General features: G+C 41.0%; 1 protein-coding gene across 2 annotated transcripts; it reads left to right on the forward strand.

Annotated features, from left to right (window-relative positions):
• Positions 1-430: 430 nt before the first annotated feature.
• On the forward strand, positions 431-27,372 carry cpne4b (copine IVb). 2 transcript variants are annotated; one of them, XM_065470995.1, is made up of 16 exons: positions 431-720; positions 4,337-4,527; positions 9,315-9,494; positions 13,172-13,243; positions 13,529-13,603; positions 14,167-14,250; positions 14,346-14,435; positions 16,128-16,226; positions 16,516-16,602; positions 18,282-18,341; positions 18,436-18,569; positions 18,814-18,868; positions 19,103-19,154; positions 19,775-19,908; positions 20,329-20,565; positions 26,407-27,372. In XM_065470995.1, the coding sequence occupies exons 2-16, from the start codon at positions 4,357-4,359 to the stop codon at positions 26,536-26,538; spliced, it is 1,662 nt and encodes a 553-aa protein (XP_065327067.1). In that variant the 5' UTR covers positions 431-720; positions 4,337-4,356; the 3' UTR covers positions 26,539-27,372. The 2 variants fall into 2 exon arrangements, with proteins under 2 accessions (XP_065327067.1, XP_065327068.1); XM_065470996.1 differs by having other exon boundaries at positions 431-715.
• The last annotated feature ends 348 nt before the right edge of the window (positions 27,373-27,720 follow it).

Consider the following 27,720-nt stretch of genomic DNA (forward strand, 5'->3'; position numbering starts at 1 on the left):
TGAACTTCCACCTGCAAACGCTGCAAGGAGTTAAATCTTTATGCATTTGTAATTTCGTAAATAAAATAACATTTAAAAGCTAAAGTAATCGTGAGGATTTCTGCGTGCAATTCCCAGCAGGGAGAAGCAATAGTGGCCTGAATATAAAATGTGATTATTAGCAGCCAAATAGGTTTCACGCAGATTGAACGGCTCTCTGCTGGGCTCAGAGTGAACCTTCGACAGCCAAGCGGTCTCAGGTGTGTGGTCACCGCCGCAACAAAACCAGCGAGGCGCATCAGAGCTGAGAACCGCGCATGCACTTCACGAGTGCTGCAGTTCATCACAGCCACCGCAAGATGGCGCCGACACACTGCGGTGGAAAGCCGCAGATCCCCGGGCACGGCGCTCTCTCAGTGGCCCCCGATGGAGCCAACGGATTACAAACTCCTGTTAAGTGGCGCACCGTCCTCCTCCTCCCCATCTTTCACCTAGAGTAAAGCCAGGCGGACGGAGCGCCTCCTTACCGAGCTCGAACTGTGGGAACTGGGAATCAGCGCTGACTGTCAGCGACCAGCCGGTCGAGCTCTGCAGTGTAGGGGGATAGAGAAGGAGGTGGTGTGAGGAGAACATTATAGACAAAGACAGTGAGATGGGTCCGGAGGCTGTGAGGTATTCGTGATTGTCAAGTAAACGGCGGTGAAGTTCTCCTGCTCCGCACGGATCTTTTCTTCAGGTGAGGTGAGTTTTCTCTCCCTGCCGGAGCACCCGGGTGGTTAATGTCTCACTCACGGGTGGTGTGTGTTACAAATATCCGCCCCCGAATAATTTTCTGTATTGTCCTGCAAGTGACATATACGATGCATGTGTTGATGTTATAGAAAGAGGAGAAAACGAACAGCTTGCGGGACTTTGTGGGTGCATGAATTTGTTCTGAAGAATGAAACAACCCAGGGAGAAACTAATAAACCTACAAATCCTATTAATTTTTTAACAAAATTGTAATTCTAAAAAAGGGAGTTGAGGTATTCTCTCTTTGAAATAGTGGAAACCACGGTGCAGGCTTCACTTATAAGCCTCTGCTTTAATTGTATTCTCCTGGTGTGCTATATGAGAAGATAACCTCTGTGAGAGGAAAAGATCCATCTCATTCCCCGGTCCCTCTCAATTTTCCTCTCTCCCCTCTGCTTCATTCTTCCTCACTTGCCTGCCTCACCATAGTTATTTCCCTCACTCCATCCCTCTAATCCTCCCCCCTTCTCACAACCTCTGTCTCCCTCACTCTCCCTAGTCCTCCTTCTCTGCTGGCTCTAATAACACTGCAAGTTTGCAGCACCAGAAATCTTCAGTAGACTATAGCTTTTCCCAGTCCCATCCAGCTTTTAGTTGAAAATGTCCCCTTCACCTCCAATGGCTGATGGTCTTTAACTGGTTGCATAACATGCCACATGCCTCTTTAGGTTGTGCTGCTTGTGCAGTGGCTGTTACTCCCTTTGCTTGATAATCGATACGTAACGGAGCAATTACAGCACTTGAGTGTCAGGGACCTTTATGTGACTGAATCATTGATGCCACATCAGTCACAGTCACTGTACACATGTGCATTTGTGGTGAGCAGCTACATGCACAGAGTCAAGAGTCATCAAGGCGCAAGCTCTAACGATGTTACTGTATATGCAGAAAAAGAGCTCGGAGTTCAAGGCTGCTATAAGTTAGGTCATTTTTGCTCATGTGCTTTCTGTTAAATATTTGAAACAAGTTTCAAATTCTTTATTTGAACAAACATGAAAAATTATTACTGTATTCAAAGTGGGCTCCGTAACACATAAACCTTAACAAAAACATTTGTATCACTCTGTGTTACCTTAATATTGCTGTAAAAAAAGATGGCAAATCATCCAAGCCATCCTGAAAGATCTTGTGGTGAAGTGTGATATGAAAATTTGCTGTCACCTCTGGATATGTGCAACGCATGTGACAAGTGAGGGAGATACTGCACGCCGCCCTCATACAGTGGATCTTACTGGAGAAGTCTTCCACATCCACACTTCACTATCAGTGTCATCTGCTGTCAACCGGAACAGAGAGACATCTGCTCTTTCCCCCTCCCACATGCACACACACACACACACACACACACACACACACACACACACACACACACACACACACACACACACACACACATTATCAGCCGGTTATACATACACAAATGTATGCCCGTGCACGCGGGCACGTACAGCTGACTACATGCCACTCACTCACGGGTCTGTTGTAAGTCACACACCTGCTCTTTGGCTCTCTCCTCCGTCCATTTGTCTGTATACAGCCCATTCGCTGGGCTCAGCTAAAAATAATCAGCACCACACACACATGGAACATGAATTATGGAAGAAACGAAGGAAAGAGAGAGAGACATTCAGGTCAGAGTCAGACCCAATTCCAACAACTTCACTCCCCAAGGACGACACTACTAGACCACTCCATTAATATGCAGTTTTCATCTACCATATCAGACCTGTGGTTATCCTTTAGTTTGGACTAAGTGGACCGAGGCTGCCCAAGGGTTCACCCTAAAGCTTTATGCACATTACAGGCTGTGAAGCTGGATCCATACATTTTCATGAGATTAATTATGCATGTGATGCAGTGTTTCCAATATAACAGTCATAAATCTAAATCTTGTTATAAATAAGTGTTAGCTTTACAACCAACATCAGCTGCTGTAACCTTTGAATAAAGAGCTTATATTGCTGCTTTGCATTTTCACTATGCTTGCTATTCTATATATATATACGTATATATGTATATCAAGAATGATTCAAGATTTTCGGAAACACTTTTCTTAAAAAAGTTGCCCTCCTACTGTATATCCCTATATAATGCGTGGGCTTAATAAAGATGATATAATGGGAGCTTCATTGCTTCAAGGTTGACCTGCCCTGGTTGTAGCTTAAAAGAGTGGTATTGATCCTCTCGTCAGACTATTGACAGGAAAGCAATTAGTTCCCAATATTTTGAAGTACTCCTTTAAAGACTCGGAAATGGTGGAAATGGGTGAAGAAATGCAGGGGAGTAAAGCCCACCATATCCCAGTATACATACAGTACTACAGGTTAGGTGTATTTGAAAGATGAGAGGGTTGTCATTTATTAACTTTCCAGCGGTGTATTTCATAAACTACTGAGTACAGCTGTTTATTCTGCTTCTTGTACCAGAGACAGTGTTGGCATTTCAACCAGTGGAGTCAAAGCACTTATCCCGATCATCTTTTTCCACATGATCTTATGTAGAAAGTAAGAAAGTGCATATCAAACAGCACACATAAATGCTAGTGTGGATATATGTGACATGCCAAATCAAGCCTCACTGATTTTGACTTTGCAAGCTTTTACTTTAAGAACTTTAAAGGTGTAATTCCTCAAACAGGTTCAACACACTAATAAGGAGTGGCAAATCGAGTCTGCAGAACCCACACAGTCCTGAGAGTAACTTTAAACAAAACACTTATGTGGGTGGTTGATTGATGCGTAGAGTTATCCCTTTGAACATGTTAAATATTATTCAGATCATTGCTGGTGTTGGAATAGAATAACTCACCTTGACTAAATGGAAGGTGGCAGATATATTTGGGCATTTTTTTTCTTTCTTTTTTTGTCGTAATGATGTGTCACATTCTTGCAGAGTGTAACTATAAGACGTGATTCATTATGAATGGTTCGTTTCACATGACTATAGCAAAAAAAAGTAAAAAAAAATCTCTGTGTCACAGTAATTAGATACTTGACAATATTCTATTTAGGGATGTGAACATTATACACGCGGCGGAAACCTGAGGAGAAACCCGGCAATATATTCTGGTTACTCAGCATAGCTCACTGTATTCCTGTGAACGTGCACACCGGTTTGTTCGCATGCATGTGCTTCCTTGTGTTCCTCAACATTATGCATACATACATACATTATAACATTTGCATTAACATTTGTAAATGGACTTCCTTGCAAATGTGTGTTAATGCTACACAATATATGTGCATTTGTGGACCTTGCCTGTAATTCAGAGGTTTAGAGTCCCTGACCTTGAACAGTTTGAGAGCTGTTTGCTTAGTCAGGGCCACTGCATCTGCTCACGTCAAGGCAAAACAACAGTAATAATGCACTGCAGTGCACGTGATTTTTTCCTGTCTATCTATCTATCTATCTATCTATCTATCTATCTATCTATCTATCTATCTATCTATCTATCTATCTATCTATCTATCTATCTATCTATCTATCTATCTATCTATCTATCTATCTATCTAGTTACAAAGTACAAATCAACCCCATCTTTTCTTCTCTTTCTCTTTCATTTCAGTGTGTGATTGCGCGTTCAGCATGAGTAACATCTATGAGTCTGCAGAGGCCACGCTGGGCTTCATCAGCTCTCCGTGCCTGACCAAAGTGGAGCTGAGAGTGGCCTGCCGGGGGATCTCAGATCGTGACGCCCTTTCCAAACCTGACCCGTGTGTGGTGTTGAAGATGCAGTCACACGGCCAGTGGTTTGAGGTACAGTAATTGGATGGGAGGAGGGGTAAGAGGTGCAGCGTGTAAATGTTTGATAGCCAGAAAATAGAGGTTTAATGGTCAGGCGGAGCCATCTGTGGAGTGTTTATTATTCTGAAGTGTCCTCTCTCGTGATGCTGATTCTACCCAGGGTAAGACAATCTGATAAGAGCTGCAGGTGTCCGAGAGTCTGTACGAGTCTGTACGTGGGCGCAGTCTCATATCTCATTGTTGTTCTGTTATAAATTAGATTGCTATTTCAACTATTGCTTTGGTGGATTATTTTCCTTTTACTCTTGTCGTGGGGGTCCACAGAGATGATTGAACAGCCCTGTGTTATTCACCTAGTAATATAACATTGTGACCTCTATATTTGGGCTTTGAACACTTTCACAAATACTTTAACTTTGGTCTCTGTATAATTTTCTTGTGCTTCTAATATACACTTGACACATTTTTCATTTTCAGTAAAAGGCATTTCACACTCTACACAATTTGCCCATGACCTGATGTGTGTGACTGTGGGGCTCAAGTGCATTCATCATCTTTTCAGGTTCTGTGGCAAACAATTCCTTATGAATTTCTCCGCAGACAGCACTTGAAATTACTCAAGCACGTAATTGAATTCATGTTTGACTAAATGATTGCGTGTAATCAAGAACCCGAGCTATCGTGCAGAGCTGTGATTGTGTCGCTAACCTTCCTCCTACTAAACAGAGTTATGTTTGGTTCTTATAAATTATGGATGTTAATCGTCAAAGAGGTCACCAGAAAGCATGACTATTGTCGGCTGGGCTAAAGAGTTTATTTATCTATCCAAATATTTCTGTCATCTAGGAATTGAAAGCATAATCTTAAAGCACACTTTTTGCAGCATTTCCCAAAACGGCTCATACATGGAGCAACGTAATTAACCTTTAAAAGGCCGTATGTCATGGTTTGTCTGGCCGGACTCAAACGTAGGACTCAGGAATGAAAGTTCATTGAGTTTATTTCCAGTTTTGGTGCAGCTAATGTTATATACAAAGTCTGTTTGAAGTGCTCAGTTCAAAAGTCCCATACGTAAAAAATCAAATGGAAGAAGGTTTCCGTGAATCCAAGGCCATCCTAAGAAGAGACACATTAGAAAGCTTCGGCAAGTAAAGTGAAACAGAGACTTACAGCAAGGCCACATGGAAGCTACTGCCATTATAACGCTCAGGCGAAGACTGATTGTCAGGTCACAGCTTAAATAGCAAACAGCTGATTGCTAGATGATCCAGGAGGATCCCGCCCCTGTAAGGCAGGTAAACACACTCACACACAGAGGAGCAAGCACGCAAACAGAGAGAGAGAACAAAGGGGAGAAACAGTGGAGAAGCAGAGGAGGACTGGAGGACCATGACACCGTAACTCACCCACAGCCTTTAATTCATGTGTCAAAATGAGGCTTTTGTGTCAGTGAATGAGTCATCGCTACCAAAATAAAAAAGTTCTTTTGACAATGTGGAAAGCAAGGCAGTGAGAAGTTTAGATATTTTGTCAGGATGACGGTGGCCTTCAGAGGTGTCTTTTTCTCACCTTCACATTTCGTAACTGCCTGATTTTTTAAAATATTTTCACATATCTCGACATTGAAGGGCCACTGATAGAAACTTTTATTTTTCCGAGAATAACTGACTTCTTGTTGACAAAATGAATGCAGATGACAAGAGCACAGGTTTTACATTCATTGTAAAATACATGTAATGTGAGAGGAAACATATGTTGTATTAATGTAGGGTCTTTATCTTACAATATAAAAGCACCTTGAGGCAACTGTTGTTGTGATTTGGCCATATACACATATGATTGGAGTGAAGTGTACAAAAATGAGGCAAACTATGATGACAGTAATGGAAAAAATGAACATTTACAGAAAGCTGCACAGATTAAAACATGTAAACTGTCTTTAAGTCTCAGCAAGTCTTGGCAATTAAATAAACAATTCTGCATGTAATGACTTTTACAATCATACAATTTGATCAAACTGTAGAACAAATAGTGTACAATTTGTGTACTGCTACAAAAAATTAATGCAACTCTCTATTATTGAAGTACAAGACAATTCTGGGAAGCATAAACCATTAAAACATTAAAACCATTTTACATGCTTCAGTGCAAATGAAAGTGACAACAGGTTTTCACCTGTTGGAGACAGAACAAGAAGACCATCCCCAAATGTAGCAGGAGGTGGCCACAGACTATTGCTCCCTTGTTATTCTTCCTGACTGATTTTTAGCTAGTTTTAAGTCCATCTCCTCTAGGATGGCACATTTAAGTTCATCCCTCAGCACAGTCTCAAGAGTGAAGAGGAGATAGCAGGAGACAGGCTGCTACATGAGGAGAGCTGGCCAGGGCTGTACAAGGGCATAAATCTAACCTTTGTGCACGGAGGACCATGAGGAGCACTGCCAGAGCCCTACAAAATGACCTCCAGTCAGGTACTCATGGATGTTTCTGACCAAACTGTCAGAACTACTACTACTTGAGGATGGGGCGAATTTCTGATGCTTTTTTGTGGGAACTGTGCTCTCAGCCCAGCACTGTGCAGCTGGACAGCCCTTTTCAGCACTCCTCTTGCAATGGTCTGTCTCCTGTTATCGCCTCCACTTTCTTGAGATTGTGCCGGGAAATGCAGGAAACCTGGCATACATGTATGTGCCATCCTGAAGGACTACCTGTTCCTGAAGTTATGGGCAGTTTTGCTCATCTCTTTTACAGTAAGAAAAAAAAGGATTGTTTAACTTTATGCTTTAAAGTGTTTTCTCTTTCCCCCTCCACAACTCAGATGCTTTTCAAGCCTTTCAAATGCCATCTCATACTCGCACACAAAGCATTTCTACTGAAGCCAAAGACATGCTGAAGACTCACAAGCGGCGACATCAGCGTTGAGAATGAGGAATCAGGGCGATGTTGCAAAAAAGAGGATCTATGGTTATTTTTAGTTTTCTTTCCTCTGCCTTTGGGATGGACAGACATACAGTATATGGAGTGAACAGTTTTCCTTTTAAATATGTAGCTACGCACACCCACGCAACCGTGCAGATCCTTCCACATTTAGTGCTACACTGTCCCACTCAGCAGATGTACGTTTACGTATGTAAATCCACACGTGTAACTCGTTTGCACAAACTGTCAGCGACTCGGAAGCTGCACTCCCACACACACACACACTCACACACACACACACACACACACACACACACACATATACACCACTTTCCATTTCCACAGGGGCTCAAGATCGAGCGCTCTGAAAGTAGTGCAGCATTATTCCTTCTTTGGAGACGCCACAAAAAGCTTTTGTACGACACAGTGCTGCGTTTTTTTGTGTCATGTCTGCACGTCTGTGTCTTCATGAGTAAGTGTATGCGTTACAGTAAGCCCCTTTTGCAGAAGTGTGGGAATGGGCCGGTGTTATCATTGCCCATCAGATCCAGAGTGTCTTAATTGGATAATTGTTGCGAGAGAGCGTGTTTAGGCTGCTTGGTTAGTGTGTGTTTGTGTGTTTATGTATTCATGTCTCTCGATGCTTTAATGAGTTGCCAGCCTATTGAGAAAAGCATCAGGAAAAGGCCAGCATTTGTGTGTCTGTCAAGCCTGCTGGTGCGCTCTTCACTTTTGTCTGTGTTTGCGTGCGTTCGTGTGCCAGAGGGTTATCAGCCATAAAAGGGAGCCAGTCATTGCTGCTAGTGTTAGATAGGTTTTGTTGACAACGTCGCAACATACTTTTCTTTTTGCTTCCTAATCCTTTGAGCAGTCAGAGGGATGAAAATGTGAGATCAATGTTACAGCTGCAGTCAAATCTCTGTGTAATCAAACAGCTCGGGTGATTTTTAGTCATCACGAAAAATCAATAGCCGCAGTTCTCAAGTTGATAAGTGTAAACAATGTGGTAATGGCTATTTGTGGTTATTGCCGCAATTCTGAAAAGTCTGTTGAGGTTCGCAATCAATGCTCAGCGGCAGTGTTTCTGATGTACAATTTTCATACTTTAGTTCACTTTGGAAAAAGCATAAAAAATCCATTTAAAGTCAGACTGCCTGTAGTAAAAAGCACAGTGTTATGAAACTGCTTTTTCAGAAGAACCATAAATGATGTTCTTTAATGAAATTTCGTGAAAACTTGAATCCAGTGTCCACGTGAAGAAGAATAATCAGGTTTTGCCGAACGTCTTGATATTGGATTTCTTTTTTCACCAACGCACATAAAAGATCTCAGTGATATTGCTAAAGGTTACGAAGAGTTCATCAATTCAGATTCTGCGGTTTGAATAAACAAGTACTTATATAACTGAATCTGTAAAAAGGGGTATAACAAATATAAAAATCAGTAAATAGTGGCTACAGAGTTGCTATTTATTGTTTATCGTGATAAAAATACTTGTACAGATAATGATGACCTAATAAAATGATCATTAATTAAATTTTTTTTTTAACAGGGGAAGTATTTTTCTATTTTGCCTTTCCTTTTCTCTTTACCAGCTCTTTTATAATTTGTGCAGCCCTCTGGGTTCTTGCTGTGGCAAACATTTTCCAAGCATCTGTGTGATTTTTACAATAATCACTCTGGTGGGCTGCAGTGACTTTTACAGGAATCCATGATGATGTTTCTGAAACAAACTGAATTACCAAGTTTTCTGTTTTAAAGAAATTTGGAACCACCAGAAGCAGAAGTCAGTGTTGCTTTCTCAACTTTAAGCTTTGTTCTTTTAGGTGCCACAGATACTTTAAACGTAGCGTTGTGAAGCTGTTTGTGTGTGTTTGCAGGTGGACCGCACAGAGGTCATCCGCAGCAGCAGCAGCCCAGTTTTCTCCAAGATTTTCTTGGTGGATTATTACTTTGAGGAGGTCCAGAGGCTCCGCTTTGAACTTCACGACATCAGCTCCGGCAACAATGGCCTCCGTGATGCTGACTTCTTGGGATCCATGGAGTGTACCCTAGGACAGGTCAGTGATTCTCTTGATTGGATTGTGCACTCTAAAGGAAGAGCATGCACGAAGCAAGCAGGTCGATTGGGAAATCGGTGTGACTGATGAGTGCAAACATAAGTGAAACAGTCACAATACTTTACAAACTGTTATTCCTACTCTCACCCCCACGGAAGTTAAACAAAAATAACACATAGCTCCTATAAGTCAAGCTTAAATTAACTGAAAATTAAAGAGTGTGAGGTAGGTCAGTGAATGTGAGAGGAGTTCAGAAACAATCAGAAATGTGTGTCATGTGAGTGTTTCTGGAGGCGAAAGCATGACAGAAATGCGCTCGTAACCTCCGAACTGGATTTACCTTGTGCATCGCAAACAGTAGGTGTAGTAAAAAAGCATACAAATCTTCCTCAGAGCAGCATGCTGTTGGGATAAGAATCGTCTACTTGAGTATGCTCAGTCAGCTACGTCGTTAAAACCACCGGCAGGTGAAGTAAATAATACTGATGATATCGTAACAAGGGTATTTTTTTTCTCAGGAAACCTCAGGCCTTGGCATTTATGTGAGTGTAACTAAATAAGATTATTATTTTAGACCAAGGACGCCCACAGGGTCAGCAGCACTTCTTCCCCCCAGAGGATAATTACCCCAAACGCACCACAAAACCTGCTTAGAAACGGTTAAAGGAACGAAACAAAGAGCCTTAGACATTGACCTGGCATCCAAAACTCCCCAGATCCCAATCCAATTGGGCAACCATGGCATACATATGGAGGTCAAACTCAGCACACAACCTGCATGGCGCTAAAGATACGCTGCCTACATTTTGGCGCCAGATGCCGCAGGCCATCCTTAGAGGTCCTATGCATGCCACAAAGAGTGGCAGCTGTTTTGGTGGCACGAGGGAGACCTACACAGTATTAGATTTCAATGACTAAAAAACAACTTCAGTTGTGGAAGGATGTCAGCTTTCAGCCTGAGTTCAGTTGATGCACTGTCTGCATTAACATGCTTTCTCTGTCCATGAGTGCTTCTGATAAAAAGCCCTGAGGGTGCCTGAACTGTTTTCAAAGCCTTTATATGTGCTTGTGCTAAACTATATAGCCTTGTTATTCACTTAATGGGTTTGTGCCTCTTTAATGAAGAAGTTTTAATCAATATTTAAAGATTTGGTTTATTTGCATTTTTCACTCAATATCCAAGAGCATTTAAAAGAAAATTGTTATTGCACTACTACTCATTAACAATTTGAATAAGTGCATTTGAGGGAATTGCTATCTAATGTAATATTGAATGAAAGGAAATAGGACGCGCAGCCCAGTGTTTCCCTTATCTTTAATGTCAGGTCTGCGTTTAAAGGAAGTGTTTACTTTTTACTACTCATCAGAGACAGCATAGAGCTGGTGGATGTATAACACTGACTTAAGGGTGTGAAAGCTTCTTGGAGAGGTTGTTTGGAAGCTATTGTTTATATAATCATATTATAACTCTGTTAATAACTGTATTTGAAAAAATAGAGGTTATGTTTATCTTACATCATATCATTTGTAGCAATAGTGTGATCATTTTCCTTTTTCTGTGTACGATAGAAGCCCTGAATAGTTGCTAGTGGAAACGCTTGTTGCAGATGCATTGCATCAGTAATATTGTAACAGATATTGACATGTTGCATGTAAGCACTTATACCTGCTGTAAGACTCAATTCTGTTACAATCAATGTTGTTGTTTTTTTCTGATTTATTGGCAGAACAAAAAACCCCCCCAAAAAAACCAAAAAAGAAACCCTGACAGGACATTGTAGGGAAACGGAAGCAATGAATAAATAAGGACAATGAATGAGATTCTAATTACTAAATGCCTCAGTAGTGCCAGTTAATGGTGTCTAAGGATCAGACCAAACGTCTGAGTGCATGCCAATAATTTTCAAAACACTCACAATAGACACACCGGCACTGCACACAAATGCAGTGTAGGTGTCACACAGGCGTGGATGGTTTCTTTAGTTGTGGCATTAGCATGCAGTGACAGTGTGATTGCAGTAGGTTGTTCACCTGATCTAATGCATTATATGTCATACCGGTCTATACGTCTGTACACACTGCACCTCCATTAATATCTACAACAGTGCCTGTGTGTATTCGTGCATCAGGGTATTTGATGTAAGTGCAGCGCCTATTATATTAGGTGCAGTAATCACCTGCATGCCTAAAATATAATTTACTTTTTATCAACAAGGAAGTCTGGGGTTCTGGGGTTTGACAAAAACACGAGCTGAAGTTTGCTTGTTGTTTCCAGCTGCGAAGCAGTCTTCCCTCTGAGTTTATTAACAGCTTCATCCCGGCACCAGATTGGTCACGTCAGTGATTACTTATAATCATCTGTTATCCCCGACATGGAGATAGGATCTATGTGAACCTTCTTTGTCAGTAACACAGACAGACTACTTGGTTTACTTGCATTGGGAACACACAATAAGCTTTCTTGATACAAAGGAAATTCTAAGTTGGGGATGTAGATGTTTTCTAAAGCGCGTGCATGTATGTATACAAATGCCTTAGCTGTAGCAGGAAGGGGCTGTGTGTTAGACGGTTAGTGTGTTAGACACATCATCGTGAGTGTGCATGCACTTGACTGCCTGTGTAGCACGTTGTCAGGCTATGAAAGAGACTATGAAGTGCAGCTGAAGTAGAAAAAGGGAGAAATTGTGGTACCTTTGAAAGTCCTTGACAAAATAACACTACTATAAGATTTTCTGCTGGTATTACGACCGCCATCATCGCCACTTTCACCACAGCAAATAACAATAAGGATAAATTGGTCGGGGAGAGTGCACGCAGCAATCGCTGCCACTTGCAGTGAAGCGGCCACAGAGCACCACCCAGGAGGCTCCAGAACTGGCTGGCAAAGTCAGTCACCCCAGGTCGACAGTATGTCTTTTGCCACCTTTTGATATTTTAATCATGAATACTATTCATATTACCATAGTTTCATCTTTTCATCTTGTTACTTCATTTAATTTTTTAAAGATATTAATTTATTGCACCAGATGTTGGTTCTGTTTTGAATCATCCCCACACCCTGGAGGTTTGCTCGATGTCACTTTGCTCCTGTTCTTAAATGCTCTGAGATCCTGAGCAGTGAGGTTATTTTTTATGGCTAGATTTATACGAAATTAAGTATAAGATTAAGTGGAAGGATTAAGTTGATAACTATGGTTTAAGGGGAGCAACATGGTGGCACAACCTTGGGAAGCCTATGAACAAAAAAAATAGTTAATGTACAATACATTGACAGTTTAATAATATTAGTGCCAAATGGGGCAGCTGTAGTTCAGGAGGTAGAGAAAGTCATCCAATAATCAGAAGCTTGCTGGCTTGATCCCCAGCTCCTCCAGTCCCCATGTGGATGCGTCCCAAATTGCCCCTGGCACATTCATTGGCGTCTGAGTGCGTATGTGTAATAAATCAAACTGTATGGGTGTGTGTGAAAATTAGAAAATGTGGGTTATAGTGTAAAGCGAGTGCAAAGGCAGAATATAAATGCCAGCCAGATAAAAAGTCAGATGTTTCAGCAGCTTTTAGAGACTCAAGTCAGTGTAGAGTAGAGTGAATATTTGACTTGCATTCTCCAGACAGACGCAAACTCTAAGCGGAGGCTGGAACATCTGAGGTGATTTTTTTCTTTCTTTTTGTTTCAGATTGTTTCACAGAGGAAACTGACTAAAGCTCTTCTCAAACAGGGAAACACTGCTGGAAAGTCTTCTATCACGGTACGGTATGGCACGAGTTCCAAAGTCAACCGAACCACGTTAAACACTCCTACACATGCAGAAATCACACACACACATAGACACGCACACACACACACCACCTCTGTGCACTCAGACACCCTGAAGATAATTAATTTGATGATGTTGCCTGTTCAATCTGTGCTGTAGCTCATTTCCATCTCATTTTCTCTCACCTCCTTCTTACATCTCCGTGTCGATCTCTCTCTGTCTCCTTTCACCTCCCAACCTTCCCTCTCCACCCTCACTCTCTGCCCTGCTGTATAGGTGACAGCTGAGGAATTGTCTGGAAATGACGATTACGTTGAACTCTCATTCAGTGCACGTAAGCTGGACGATAAGGTTTGTGCACTTTCAAAAATACTCAGAAATGTTGACGTTTTCCTTAAGATATGAGGGTAAATAATACTGAAGATGTGGGTCTGTGTGTGCATGCTGCCTGCTTGGTGTGTTTGTGTGTGTGTGTGCTTGGAGAAGTATGTGGGCAGAGCTGTGGGACTTGATTATGAAGAAACTCGCACAATACACACTAGTACAAGCTGGTATTAAAGGAGGCCTGCTGAGATAGGTGGGCACCCCCTTTCCCAATAACCCTCTTTTATCTCACCACCCCAACCACACACACCGATAACTATATTAATTTTCCAGCCGGCACATGTGCGCACATACACACACACACAGACATGGATGACTAATCCAAACAAGTAGTGCCCTGGGGAAAAGATGGAAGAAAGCATGGGAGTGGTGGATAAATTGGAAAGGACAGGGAAGGGATAGGTGGAAGAAACAAAGAAGAAAAGGAGTTTAAAGGGGGCGAAATAATGATTCTGTTAGTGTTCGAATGATTTATGGTGATCAAAGGGAGTTCTGAGGGAATGCCTCACATGCGTGTTTTCTCTCTGAAGGATTTCTTCAGCAAGTCAGACCCTTTCCTGGAGATTTTTAGAATAAATGATGACGGCACTGAGTCGCTTGTGCACAGAACCGAGGTAACTGCGCTCGCACATCCGTGGAGATGTAGGCAGCTGTTTTAGTTTGGAAATAAACAACAAGCGTGAATTGTCTTTGTATTTATTGTGCACAGACGGTCATGAACAACCTGAGCCCAGTTTGGAAATCCTTCAAAGTTTCCTTAAACACACTCTGCAGTGGAGACCACGACAGGGAGCTTAAGGTGAGTCTGGGAATATTTTTTCTGCAACAATCATAGTGGCCATGCAACTATTTAATTTCCTCCAATGAAATGCAAGGCTCATTAAGAGGGCTGAAGCCAAGCAGCACCCGAGTGCTTGCACAGCATCATCACCATCCCCCATTTTATTTATTTAAAACATAAAAAAAGAAATGCCGTTCATACAATAAATGCAGACAAAAACTCAAAATGACAATAAATAAAGTAGTTTTACCCTTTTTCACCTACATACAAAACATGACATTAATGCAAAGGACAGCGGCACGTACAAAAAGCCTTTGTCCCATTCTCTTTTCAGTTCCAGGAGTTAAGTTCAGGTCAGGCGTTTTTATGATATCATTGTGTTATTTAAAAAGTCAGACGGGCGTTAAGGAGCTCAGTGGTTATCTTAAACTCTCGCCTTTACTTGTCAGAGGAGATCTCTTCGCCTTTTTGGAAGCAGTGGCCGCCACGTTCGCAGCGAACAGTTATTCTTTGGCATGAATAAACATGAGATTGTTCATTAAATATTCAGAGGTATCTTAACTCTGCGTGGCTCCTGACAGCGGGAGAAAGGGCTCGCACGCGCACGCACGCCGTCGGCTATGGTTTCCAGGGCTACCTGTTTCGAACAGTCAGAGCTTTAGTGAGAAATGGCAGGGCAGAGATTTCTATTCAGACAAGTGCTTTCTTTTCACCAGACTCTTAACTGACCAATGCATAAATGCATAACCCTCCTCTGCAGTGTCTCGCCGTCTCTTCCTTTGTACTTGAAATCGGCAAGGAGCCCATTTCTCCACCTCTTTACTTTTCTTTCTGTCCTTTCGCTGGTCTCTCTCTCTCTTTGTCAAACAGTTAGTATTCAGTGAATGGAACAGAGCTTCTTAATTTTTTCATTACTCTCTAGCACAGCTCTCAGCAGTTTGAAGTGGAAGCAAGGCTGCAAAAGCGAGCGCTCGCTACCTCGCGCGCACACAAATTACTTTCACAAACACAAACACAAACATGCATGCGGTCCGCAAACGATCACACACAAACATGCACGCACGCTTTAGGTGCGGGCTGTGAACAGCTTAAGTGGGAGACAGGAAATTAGGGGATTACAGTGAGTCATTGTTTTTAATCAAGCATTGCTGGATTGCTTCTGATCGCTAGTTGCTGGGGTGACCTCATCCAAGGAGGTTACAATACAAAACTGCACCGCTGAAGGACTCATTCACAGGCATTAGAGCTTCACAAAAGACCCGAGTTTTTTCAGTCCGTGTTAACATGTGTCTCTATTGACAAACCTTTTTGAATATCATTGATTGTAGTGACTTTGCAGGACAGCCTACATATGAGAGCCTTGTGCCATCCTTTGAAATGAAAGGACTGAGTCTTTATGATGTGCTTAGCCTTGCCCTGCTGACCCTCACTTGATTGAGGCAATTTGTCTTGCTTACTAGCTCCTAAGAGTGAGTCAAACTATTATGTCGAAAAACACACACACAAGCGTAAAGCTGTCGCTTAAGCCGCGTACCTCTAAGCATCCTCAGATTAATATTTCACCGCTCCGTTGCCCCCCCACCAACACCGCCTTATCAATCATTCAGCATGGCATTTCCCTGCATGCCTGCGAGTGCCTGTGTGTGTTCGTTTAGGTAACGGTGTTGCAGCTGTGCTCTAAATGAGTGAACGTGTGTGTATCTCTTCCAGTGCACAGTTTGGGACTGGGACTCCAATGGAAAACATGACTTCATCGGGGAGTTTCATACCACGTTTAAGGAGATGAGGGTAGAGCAGGAGGGCAAACAGGTGAGAAAATGCGCGCTCAAGCTCCCGCACATGCTCACACGAGAGGAATAAAACAAGTAATGTTTACTCACTGACTCAGGGCCATATATTCATTTATGCACTGTGAGCCCATTTCCATCTCTGTCAGTGCTTTTATTCACATATCCTAAATAATCCTCATTTAAATAAAAGCAGAGCTCCTTTTTAATAGCTTCGCATCATTATGTAGCAAATACATAACGAGTCAAGCAAATTCCTTCTGCACTCCCTTGATACCATCTTCATAACTTGTGTGAATCTGTGCGCCTAGATCCAATGGGAATGCATCAACCCTAAATATCAAATGAAGAAGAAGAATTACAGAAACTCTGGCGTTGTCATTCTCAACCACTGTAAGGTGAGGTAAAGCTTTTTCTGTCTGCGTTCTTTCTTTTTTGGGCAACAAATGGTTATTTTCATTATTAATTTAAATCTTAACTGACTGTTTGGGGGATTAATTGTTTGACTTTTAAAGCATGAGATAACAGTGAAAAAAAGGTGTGCCTTCTAATTGCTACTTTTGTCCCATTAATATTCATAGACCTAAATACACTATTTTTTACAATTATATTAAACAGAGAAAAGAATGATAAAAGCACAAACCTTATTATCATTGTGTTTCTGACTATAAATACATTTTATTTTGCTAGGAAAACGGGAAAAGTGTGGAGCAATTTATTGAAATTTGCAAATATACGTGGAAATGCACATATAAAGCAAAAACAGAGTTTGTGCTATTCAATATTTGACCATCTTTTTTTCCTTTAACACAGCCTGAACTCTCTTAGACAAGCTTTCTTGTCATTTCTTTAAGTAGTCTTCAGGAATAGCTCTTCTTCTTCTTCTTGAAGGGCATTTCAAAGCTCTTCTTTGGATGTTGACTGCCTTTTATTCCGTTCTCTGTCAAGATGATCCCACACTGCTTCAGTAATGTTGAGGTCTGGGCACTGGAGGCCAGTTCATGACTGATGGTGCTTTATTGTGTGTTTCTACCCTGGTATCCTTTACTGCATTAGGACTGTGTTTTGGATCATTGTCATGCTGAAAAATAAAAGTGTTACCAATCAAATATTTTGATGGCACTCTTCTGTGTTCATAATTCCTTGAATTTTGATTCTCGATGCCACTGGCTGAATGTAGTGCTAAGCCATGACAGAGCCTCCTCCATGTTTTACAGAGGGTTGTAAACACTCACTGTTGTACCTCTCACCTGGCCTGATTACTTGAACTAAAACCTTCCAATCTGAATTCATCACTTGAACCTGTTGCCACTGATTTTCAATCTACTTCTTTTGTAATTTGGCATACCTCAGCCTTTTCACCCTATTTTGCTTCCTTAAGTTTGGCTTCTTGGCAGTGATCCTTCCACTTAGACCATTTCTGATGAGGTCTAAGTGAACATTAGATGGATCAACTACAGGGCCAGATGCATTTCTTGGGTCCTGGGTCAGGTCTTTGCTGGATTTTTTTCATACTCTTTAAAGACAAGAATTTTAGATACTGTTCATTTGCAGATAGTTTTAATGCCTCTTTGAAAAGCCTTGAGAGGTGTGAGAGAAACACATAAGAAAGTCTGGCTACTTGAAACAAAATATATAGGAATGACAGGTGGCTCCAGACTTTTGCACAGTACTGTAACTATACAGACAAATGCCAGAGAAATTGCTATATTTGTATATAAAATGTATTTGTTTATTTTTTTAATAATTTTCCCATTTAACAGCACTGACTGCATTGTGTCCAGATAATTTCTGTAGTGATCACCTGACTGTAGGTAGCACTTGAATTGGGCTGTCAGTTCACTAATATAGAAAAAGAGCCCATTACATACTTTTAATAAGAAGCTTCTTGTTCAATATAAATTAAAAAACAAACAAACAAAAGAAATAACTGGAAACCGGGTGGGAAAAATGGAAAATAAATAAATGAATAAATAAAAATGGGTAAATCCGATGGAGAAATTACTAGAAAAGTAAATAAATAGTATTAGTAAACTAGTAAATCAATAATATTATGGGTTCTTTTTTTTCCTGACAGATTATTAAAATGTATTCCTTCCTGGATTACATCATGGGAGGCTGCCAGATTCAGTTCACAGTAAGTTCCCTCAAATGTAATCTCTTTAATGTTTACATTAATGTGCCTGTTTGTGTCCGTCCATGCTGTGTGAGCGTACATGTTTCCATCTCAGGTGGCGATAGATTTTACAGCATCCAATGGAGATCCTAGAAACAGCTGCTCCCTCCACTACATCCACCCCTACCAGCCCAATGAGTACCTCAAAGCGCTGGTGGCTGTAGGAGAGATATGCCAAGACTATGACAGGTAGAATCCACTCCATCAATCATCGTTCCACCTAATGCTGACACAAGGGCACACATCCAAAAACAGACACACTCTGGATTTTCCCTCTGAGAATCAAATCCTTCCACAAAAGTCAGCATGAAAAAAACCTCTTCATTTGCTTTATGAGCCTCACAAAGCTTTTGTCCATTATTTTTACCCTTCTCTCTTTCCCTTATATTTATTTCTTTTTCCCAATGAAATATGTCTGTCTCTTTTTCTCCAGTGATAAGATGTTCCCTGCATTTGGATTTGGAGCTCTGATACCCCCTGACTTCAAGGTAGGACATTTGGGAACATGCACATGTGTGCAAAAGCAAAGGGCAGAGTGGGTGGGGTGGGTCTAGAGAATTTATATTTAGATTTGAGATCTTTTTGGAGGCTCAGCTTGCTTTTGATCAACATGAAAGGAGAATACATCTGTCAACCTGTAAATTGGACTGAATGCATCGTGCTGAGTGTGAGTGGTTTGTTGTGGCAGTAAAAAGGCCCTGTCTTTTCTGCCCTGCCTGAAGGTTTCACACGATTTTGCTGTGAACTTTGATGAGGACAATCCTGAATGTGCAGGTGAGCTACCCACACCCTTCTCCTCCCCCAAACACGGACACAGAGACGTACACACTACTTCGCTTACTCAGGCTTGCGCAAACATTTGCATGCACAACCAAAGCAGTCCCCTGCATGCATCTCATGTCTCCCTTGCTGTCAGTCCCATATTCCTCCCTTTATATTTTTCCCTGATTTTTTTTTCCCAGTTTTTGCTCCTCACAAATATGCACTTGTTCAAACACACACGGACGCACACGCAGCTGGGAGGTTTGTCACTATGCTGCTGGAATTATTTCAGGCTCGCGGACACAGGGAAAAACAACACTAATCTGTATGTGTGAAATGGGCTTCTGTGCTCCTCTCTCCACATAGCTGACGTTCCCGCCGTGACGGCGTGTGTGTGTGCACGTGTCATCCTGTGTTTGTGAGGATAATACGGGAATATTTTGCACAAAATGCTCGGTCACCTCACAGTGCGGTCACATACACAGACTCTGATTCATCTTAGCAGATGCTTTTGCAAGTATGAGAACTTTTGGCTCTCCAGGGTCAGGCAATAAACAGAAAAATGGCAGCAAAAACAACCCGTGTGTGTGTGTGTGTGTGTGTGTGTGTGTGTGTGTGTGTGTGTGTTGCAGGGATCCAAGGTGTGGTGGAGGCCTATCAAAATTGCCTCCCTAAGATCCAGCTGTACGGGCCCACCAACATCGCTCCAATCATTCAGAAAGTGGCCTCCTCTGCCTCAGAGGAAATGCACACCAAAGAAGCCATGGTGAGAGAGAGAAAGAGAAAGATGGAGAAACAAAACAAACTCATTTGGTCTTGTTATTGTGTCTGTTGATGTTTGCACTGGCACACATGGAGAGAAGCAAAAGACAAATAGTAATAAAAAGACAAAAAGAACTTAAGGGATGAATCAAAAAAGAAAAAAGATGAATTGAAAAGAACTTGGAGCGATTGATATTAATTTAATTCTGGTCATAAATTTTAGAGCAGAAATTCCTCTCTGACTTAATGCCTACTGCTTCTCTCTGGCTCTCTGGTGGATTAAAATGAGTTTTATTCAAATTAGCCCCTGACAAGAAGCCATTTTTAAAACACAAATTTAATTGAACATGTATTCTTCATTTCTCCCCCTTCCACCCACAAATACCCCTCCTTCCCCCCACCCCCTTTACCTATGTCCCACCAGGAATACTTCATCCTGCTGATCCTGACGGACGGCGTCATCACTGACATGGCCGACACGCGAGAGGCCATCGTGCACGCCTCTCACCTGCCCATGTCTGTCATCATTGTTGGTGTGGGCAACGCAGACTTCACAGACATGCAGATCCTGGACGGCGACGATGGGATTCTGCGTTCGCCCAAGGGCGAGCCTGTACTCCGTGACATCGTCCAGTTTGTCCCTTTCAAGGACTTCAAGCATGTAGGTGGTGGTGATGGTTGGGAGGGTTTTTGGTCAAAAAGCTCTGACTGGTTATTTTAGTACACAGGTGTCAAACTCCAGTCCTCGAGGACCGGTGTCGTGAAACTTTTACATGTCCCTGCTGCAACACTCCTGAATAAAATTAGTAGGTCATTGGCAACTAGACTCTACGCTGAGGTGGCATGCAGTCAACCCTAGTCAAGTAAATTCAAATACATGTATAAATGTAAGTGTTTGGAAAATTGTACTGCTAAAAGTATTTTTATTGCACCATGTTCATTCACTCATGAGCTGATGTAACATGAATCAAATTACTGAATTGCCACCTCAGCATGCAGTCAAGTTCTACAGTCTTGCTAATGAACTACCAATTTTATTCAGGTGTGTTGCAGCAGGGACACATGTAAAAGTTTGAGGACAACGACCCTCGAGGACTGGAGTTTGACGCCCCTGATTTAGCACATTAAAGCTTTCTTAGCAACATTAAAGCACTGGAAATTTAAGGAGGTTACTGACATGGAGGGAAGACATTTTGATTACTACTAAAAAGGCTATAACTGTCACTCAGCTGGATATCCAGCTGTACTACTCCAACATTCAGTTATCCACAAATCCCATTCAATTGTATGCCTCGTGTCTAAAAGATCTTAATTATGATAGGGCTGTTTTACAGCAGGCATTTAGAAAAAGAAACAGCAGGGAAGCACTAATGAGATTAATGGTAGTTTTGTTGTGTTTAGGCACAGAGCCTTAATGTGATTAGTAACACCTGTGTATCCCTACTATTTCAAGTCAAAACGGTTGCTTTGAAGAGGGCCTATTTAAAGCACTGATGTTTTTTTATTTGTTTTTGTTTTGTACATTGGGAGGTATACGGGTCAGTCATGTAGCATACAGTATTAAATTAATGACTTGTAACAGTTTATTCTATAAAAGCTTTTTAGTTTAAACACATTTCAGTGGTGGCACATCGATGTTTAGCGGTTTACCGCTCACCTCACAGCAAGAATGTCCTGGGCTGGAATCCTGGGGCCTTTCTGTGTGGATTGTAGACATGTTCTCCTCACATCAGCATGGGCTTCCTCCCACAGTTCAAAGACATGCCTGGGGTTAGGCTAACTGGTGATTCTAAACTGGCTGTAGGTTGTTTGTCTCTGACTGCACTGCAACAGACTGTGCTACCTGTCCAGGAAGTACACCCCTCTCACCTGATGACAGACTACAGCCCCTAGATTCCATCCAGGGAGTCTAGGGTTCAATACATTTTCAGTGCATTTAAACAGTATATAATATAATATATATAATATGCTATCTAAAACTCAAAATTAAGTCTTTTAAGAAGATTTAAAAAATGTTGTTTAAACTCTGGCAGAATTTTCTTTTTAGCTGTTGAAATAATCAAATACATAAATATCTTCTTTTGACTTCTCGCTTACTTACGAGGGCTCACCACAGCAGATGGATGCGCATATTTGATGTGGCACATTTTTACACTGGATGCCCTTCCTCTCTTCCTAACCCTCCAAGGGATTTGTACCTCCTCTGGGTGTCGAACAAGGAGGGGTTCACAAGTTAGGTAAATGTGTTAACCTCTACACTACAGTGCCACTCAGCATGTGTAATTACCAAAAGTTTGCTGTTGAGAGAATTAAAACTGTTTTGACCATCCAATTTATTGTTCTCAAATCCCAGGGTGACAAAATCTGGCACATTTCATCGAACACAGGATCGTTTAGATTAAAAACAGTCACAAACGTCAACAGGAAGAAATGTCACTTAATTTTATTTTATTAGTTAATACATTTTATTAATTTATTCTTATAAATTCTATTAATTTTATTTAAAAATATTAAGAATAAACTGCAAATCGTGGACTGAATAAATTATTTTATTATATATATATATGATATTTATTATTTATTTTTTTATGATGCAGTGGGACACTGAAATATGCATGCCACGTCACTGACCCACATATGCATGTTTTTAAAGTAGATATAAGTACTGAATTGGTCTCAAGACACATTAATACTAAAAGATTTGGATCACGACTGGGGCAATAAAAAAAAAACTGTTTGGGATATCACTAATTATCCCCACATGAAGACAAGCTTCAGAACCTCAGCAGCTGTGCCTCCTTCTGAATAAATTATAGTTAATAAACATTTCCACTTCATTCCAATGAAAATGAATTCAAACATAGTTCTGTTATATTGCTGTACTCGATCTGAACAAAACAGACTTGAGACTCAAAAACAAATATCCAGTAAATGGCAATTAATCTCAAATAGCATGCAGAATGCAACAGTAACTTTCAAATAAAATCAGACGTCTCTCCCACTTTATGTGATTTAAATAAGTAAGGGGATATAAAAGTCTCATATTACATTATATTTTATGTAATATAATATGGAAAGGCAAGTGCAAACTGAGAAACAGCTTTAAATTTGATAGGTAAAGCATGACAAGTAACAAAATCGCACAATAATAAGATGTAATTTAAGACTAAACAAAACAAAAACACAATCAGAAGAACAAAAATGTTGTGTATATATCTGTGAACACCAATTTCAGTGTTAGGTGTTGGGATTTTATTAGTACTCTGAATTTCTGGCTTGTGTGTGGGGGATATGATTACAGTATTCGAGGGATTGAAAGTGTGACTGCGTGGGCGTAACGTGCTCGGTTTGCTCGTCAGAACTCATCAACTATTGGCTATCGGCCCTCTCTGTGTGTTTGTGTGTGCGTGTTTGTGTCCGCGCCGCCTGCGTGTGTCTCTGTCTTGGCATTAATTTTGCCTGCCTTTGACCAGATGTGTTTGGCTGGGTTCGTTATGGTGAGCTTGATCTATGACAAGTCAGGAAATTAAACAATTATGCAGTAATAGAAAGGAAGGAAGGAGTAGGAACATGCCGCACGAACGCATATGAAGACAGAGAGAGACATACTGAGAGGAGAAGGAAGGGTGATGAAGGGTGGAGGATGTGAGACAGCCCATGGGTGGTGGTGGTGGTGCTGGTGTTGGAAGGAGGTCAGCAGGAGACCGGAGCTAAAGACAAAAGGGAGCGAGGGAGTGTGTGACAGAGGTGGAGAGGTGATTTTCTGCTCTGTCGTTTCTTTTCAGAGGGGATTAGCAGGACGGAGCTGCTGGGTGACAGGCAGAGTGGGGGATAACAGGTAGATAGGAGCAGAGAGGAGAGAGCATGAGGCAGGGTGGAAATGAGAGGAGGAGGAGGAGGAAGGGTGAGGAGGTTGGGGTGGGAGCACTTTGATGATGCATTGTCTCGGGGAATTATGTGAGACGGAGTACGACAGACTCTCTGACTTTGAGGATTCTGAAGTGTGAGTGCTGTGGCAGTATGTGTGTGTGCCCATGTGTAACAATGTGTGTTAATACATGTGCTGGAAGAAAGGATAAGGATTTCTTTTCATTCTTTCTTCAGTAACATACACGACGATTGTATATTTTACACATTTTTAAAAGACTCAGTCAACTATCTACTCTTGTCATTCTTTATTAAGCATCTTCTTAATCTTTTTAATTTAGGGATTCAGTTAATTAGACACAACCATGTAACTGTTGGTTAACACGAATATCTAATCGGCCAATCACATCGCAGCAACCCAATGCATTTACGCATGTAAACATGGTCAAGACAGCTTGCTGAAGTTCAAACTGAGCATCAGAATGTGGGGAAAAAAGGTGACTTTGAACCTGGCATGGTTGTTGGTGCCAGACGGGCTGGTCTGAGTATTTTGGAAACTGCTCATCTACTGGGATTTCCTTGCACAACCATCCCTAGGGTTTACAGAGAATAGTCTGAAAAAGAGAAAATATTCAGAACGGCCACAATGCTTTGAACCGAGATGAACGTAAGTTGTATAGTAACTTAAATAAGCACTCGTTACAGAACAGGTCTGCAGAAGAATGCATTTTGATTTAGTTTTATTCATATTCTTTTGAATACTAAGTCATTTACATTTAGTCATAATTTAGTCTATTTTTCTTATAGTCTTAGTCTAGTTTTAGTCAACTAAATATCATATGGTTATTGTAGACTAACTCTAAAGTGGATTCAGTTGACTAAAATATAAAGTGTAAAAGTTTGTCATGCTGTTGCTGTGAAAGTTGCTCCACACGGTTTACAAAGCGTCTTATTTTCTTTGACATTAAATGCCATATATCCACTCTTTTCTTCCGCCCAACTGTGGGTATTTTCTCATGTTTTCATAAGAAACGGGGAGCATGGGAGGCAGTCCCCCCGTACCACCCGTTTGTCGGCACCAGATGTAAATGTATGAGTTTAATCTTACTGCACAGGGAGATTATTTCTGATTGGATCACTTCCGAACTCCTCCCATCTTTCTGCACAGCTTAATAAGTTCTGATTGGATCTCATCTCTCCAGAAAATTTGTATCTTGTTTTTATTCATTGACGAAAGTGTTAATACATTTCATCACAGTTTTTGTCATTGTGCATTCGTTTTTATTTAATTATTGTCTTGGTTTCATCAGAAAAAAAAAGTTGTTGACAAAACCTACGATGAAATTCACACTGCAGAGGAGCCTCTCTAAATGCACAATATGTTGAAGCAGATGGGCTGCGGTAGCAGAAGACCGCACTGGTTGCTACTCCTGTTAGCTAAGAACAGGAAACTGATGGCGGAATTCACAAAGGCTCACCAAAATTAGTTAGTAGAAGACTGTTGAAGTGTTGCCTGGTCTAATGAGCCTTGATTTCTCCTGAAGCATTCAGATGGTAGGGTCATGTTGCTGTAAACAACATGAACGACTAGATTCCTCCCGTACTGTATCACTGGTTAAGGCTAGTGTAATGGTGTGTGGGATATTTTACTGGCACACTTACTGACTGTGCACCATTTAAATACCAAAGCCTGCCTGGTCTCCAGTAGAGGACCTTTGGGATGTGGTGCAACAGGATATTTGTATCATGGATGTATAACCCACAAATCTGCAGTAACTATTTCATGTCAATACAGACCAAAATGTCTGAAGAATGTTTTCAGCACCTTGTTGAGTCCATGCCATTGAGAATTAAGGCAATTCTGAAGGAAAAATGGGGTTTCAACCCAGTACTAGCACAATGTACCTAATGAAGTGGAATTAAGAGTGTATATGTTGAGTAGTAAGTAAAAAGGTCAAATAGAGATTTAAAAGCACTGTCAATAGCTGACATGTCATGAACTACTCACCAAATCCCTTCATATAACCTAACATCCCATCTAATCTTCACTTTGAATTTACAGAAAATAAGATGATGACAGTCACGGAATGGTTTGACTTTTATGACTTTTACAGCAGGTGTCCTGACAGCTCACATTAAATTTATAATGTCAAGTAAGTGAATTTGACTTTGTTTGAAAATGTATTTCCACTCATATTTTTAAAGTGCTTTTCAGGAAGTTGCCACAGACTTTTGTCAGCCCACCCAAATAAAAAAAAAAGTAATTAAATCACATTAAAACATTGGAACAACTGGACTGTTTTCCACTGATGTACTTAGCAAGGTCTAATGCAAATAGTTGCTTATTGTTGCAGCCTACTGAGTGCTTTTGTACAGGATGTGATGCACTTGCCTCTTAGGCGTTTTACAGCATGGATGCAGAAAATATAAACCAGGCCAGGGTGAGGGTGTAACAGAACAGAAAGGTGAGGAGGGATGTTTTGAGTTTTTCAGATGAGCTTGTCTGGTCACATCAGTCTCACTGGTCTAAACCTTTGGCAGCATCAAGCTCAGCAGCATCCTCGACTCAGGCATGCGTGGTGTTACTGGTGTATTAGTGACCTGTCTCCTCTTGTGTCTCTGTTTGTTTTTCCAGGCCTCCCCTGCTGCCCTTGCTAAGAGTGTTTTGGCAGAAGTCCCTAACCAGGTGGTAGATTACTACAACGCGAAAGGAATTAAACCCAAGTGCATGTCAGATTATGAGTCCACAAGAACCTTCAGCCCCTGACAATGGACTGCATGCACACATACATACAATTACATATACATGTATGAATCCTATATCTACATTTAAGTACTGTATAAAACGTATACATGTCCAAAAGCACAAGCACACACATACGCAAACAAACATGTACACAAAACAACACTACATACAGTAGACTAGCTCAGAGAATTAGCTCGTTCTGGTGATACAAATTGAACTACTCTATTGATGACTATTGCATGTTTGGCCACAGTGGCATCACCTGGGAAATTAACTACTGTATTATCTACTGTACATTAAAAAAGGTATTTATAGAAATAAGAACAGTCTTCTGAAACAGCATGCATATGCAGACCTTAGCTCACTGGGGGAAAGAATGACACTCTTACCTTATTTAGATAACTAGCAAGTGCATAGACCAAACTATCTGTCATCATAGAACCTAATATGTGAGATGCATAACCCGAAATGCTTAGAATTAGCATTGCAAATGTTATTTATAGGACTGATAACATTTCTGTTTGTGTACTGCATAAATGCATGCATTATTCAGCTCCTGTTAATTCCCCCTTTCTAGTAGTTGCTTGCTAGTTATGAAATAAAGTATCTTGTCATTTGTGTGAGATTTGGGGTTGTCTTTGGTGTTTGGGGTTCTTTTCTACAGATTTGTTTGACATTTTGCTAAATGGAATGAACAACTGAATAATTGTAATAATTTCTTAATAACCTTCTTACATTGTAAAGAGTTTTGGGAGGATAGAAACGCTTGTGTGGTAGATACTCATCTGTGAGCTGAAAATGTTTTTTTCTTCTGTATTCTGCATGTTGATTATAATAAAGACCCTTTGGTTTTCTCATTTTAGTGTGATCTCATCTTTTATGATGGGATGTCTTCCTTCTAGTGACAAAATACAAGAACATATGGTGTAAATATCAAATACTATGTAGCAGTTCTGATAACCCCTGCCAAAGATCTAGATTTTTAATCCACATGGCCAGCCATGTTATTAAATTAGCTCGTACTCCACAACAGCTCCAAATGCCACACACTTTTCACACACTGATAAAAACCATCAGCCCACAGACACCTTCACTGACATGTCTGCCTTTCCTTCACTCGTTCCTAGACAGACATTAAAATGCTAGAATAAATTATTTCACTAATCTCCATACAGTTTAATTAATGCGAGCCAAAGTTGGGCT

This window comes from Pelmatolapia mariae, linkage group LG22 (genome assembly GCF_036321145.2).
Source record: "Pelmatolapia mariae isolate MD_Pm_ZW linkage group LG22, Pm_UMD_F_2, whole genome shotgun sequence".
Taxonomy (NCBI): Eukaryota; Metazoa; Chordata; class Actinopteri; order Cichliformes; family Cichlidae; genus Pelmatolapia; species Pelmatolapia mariae.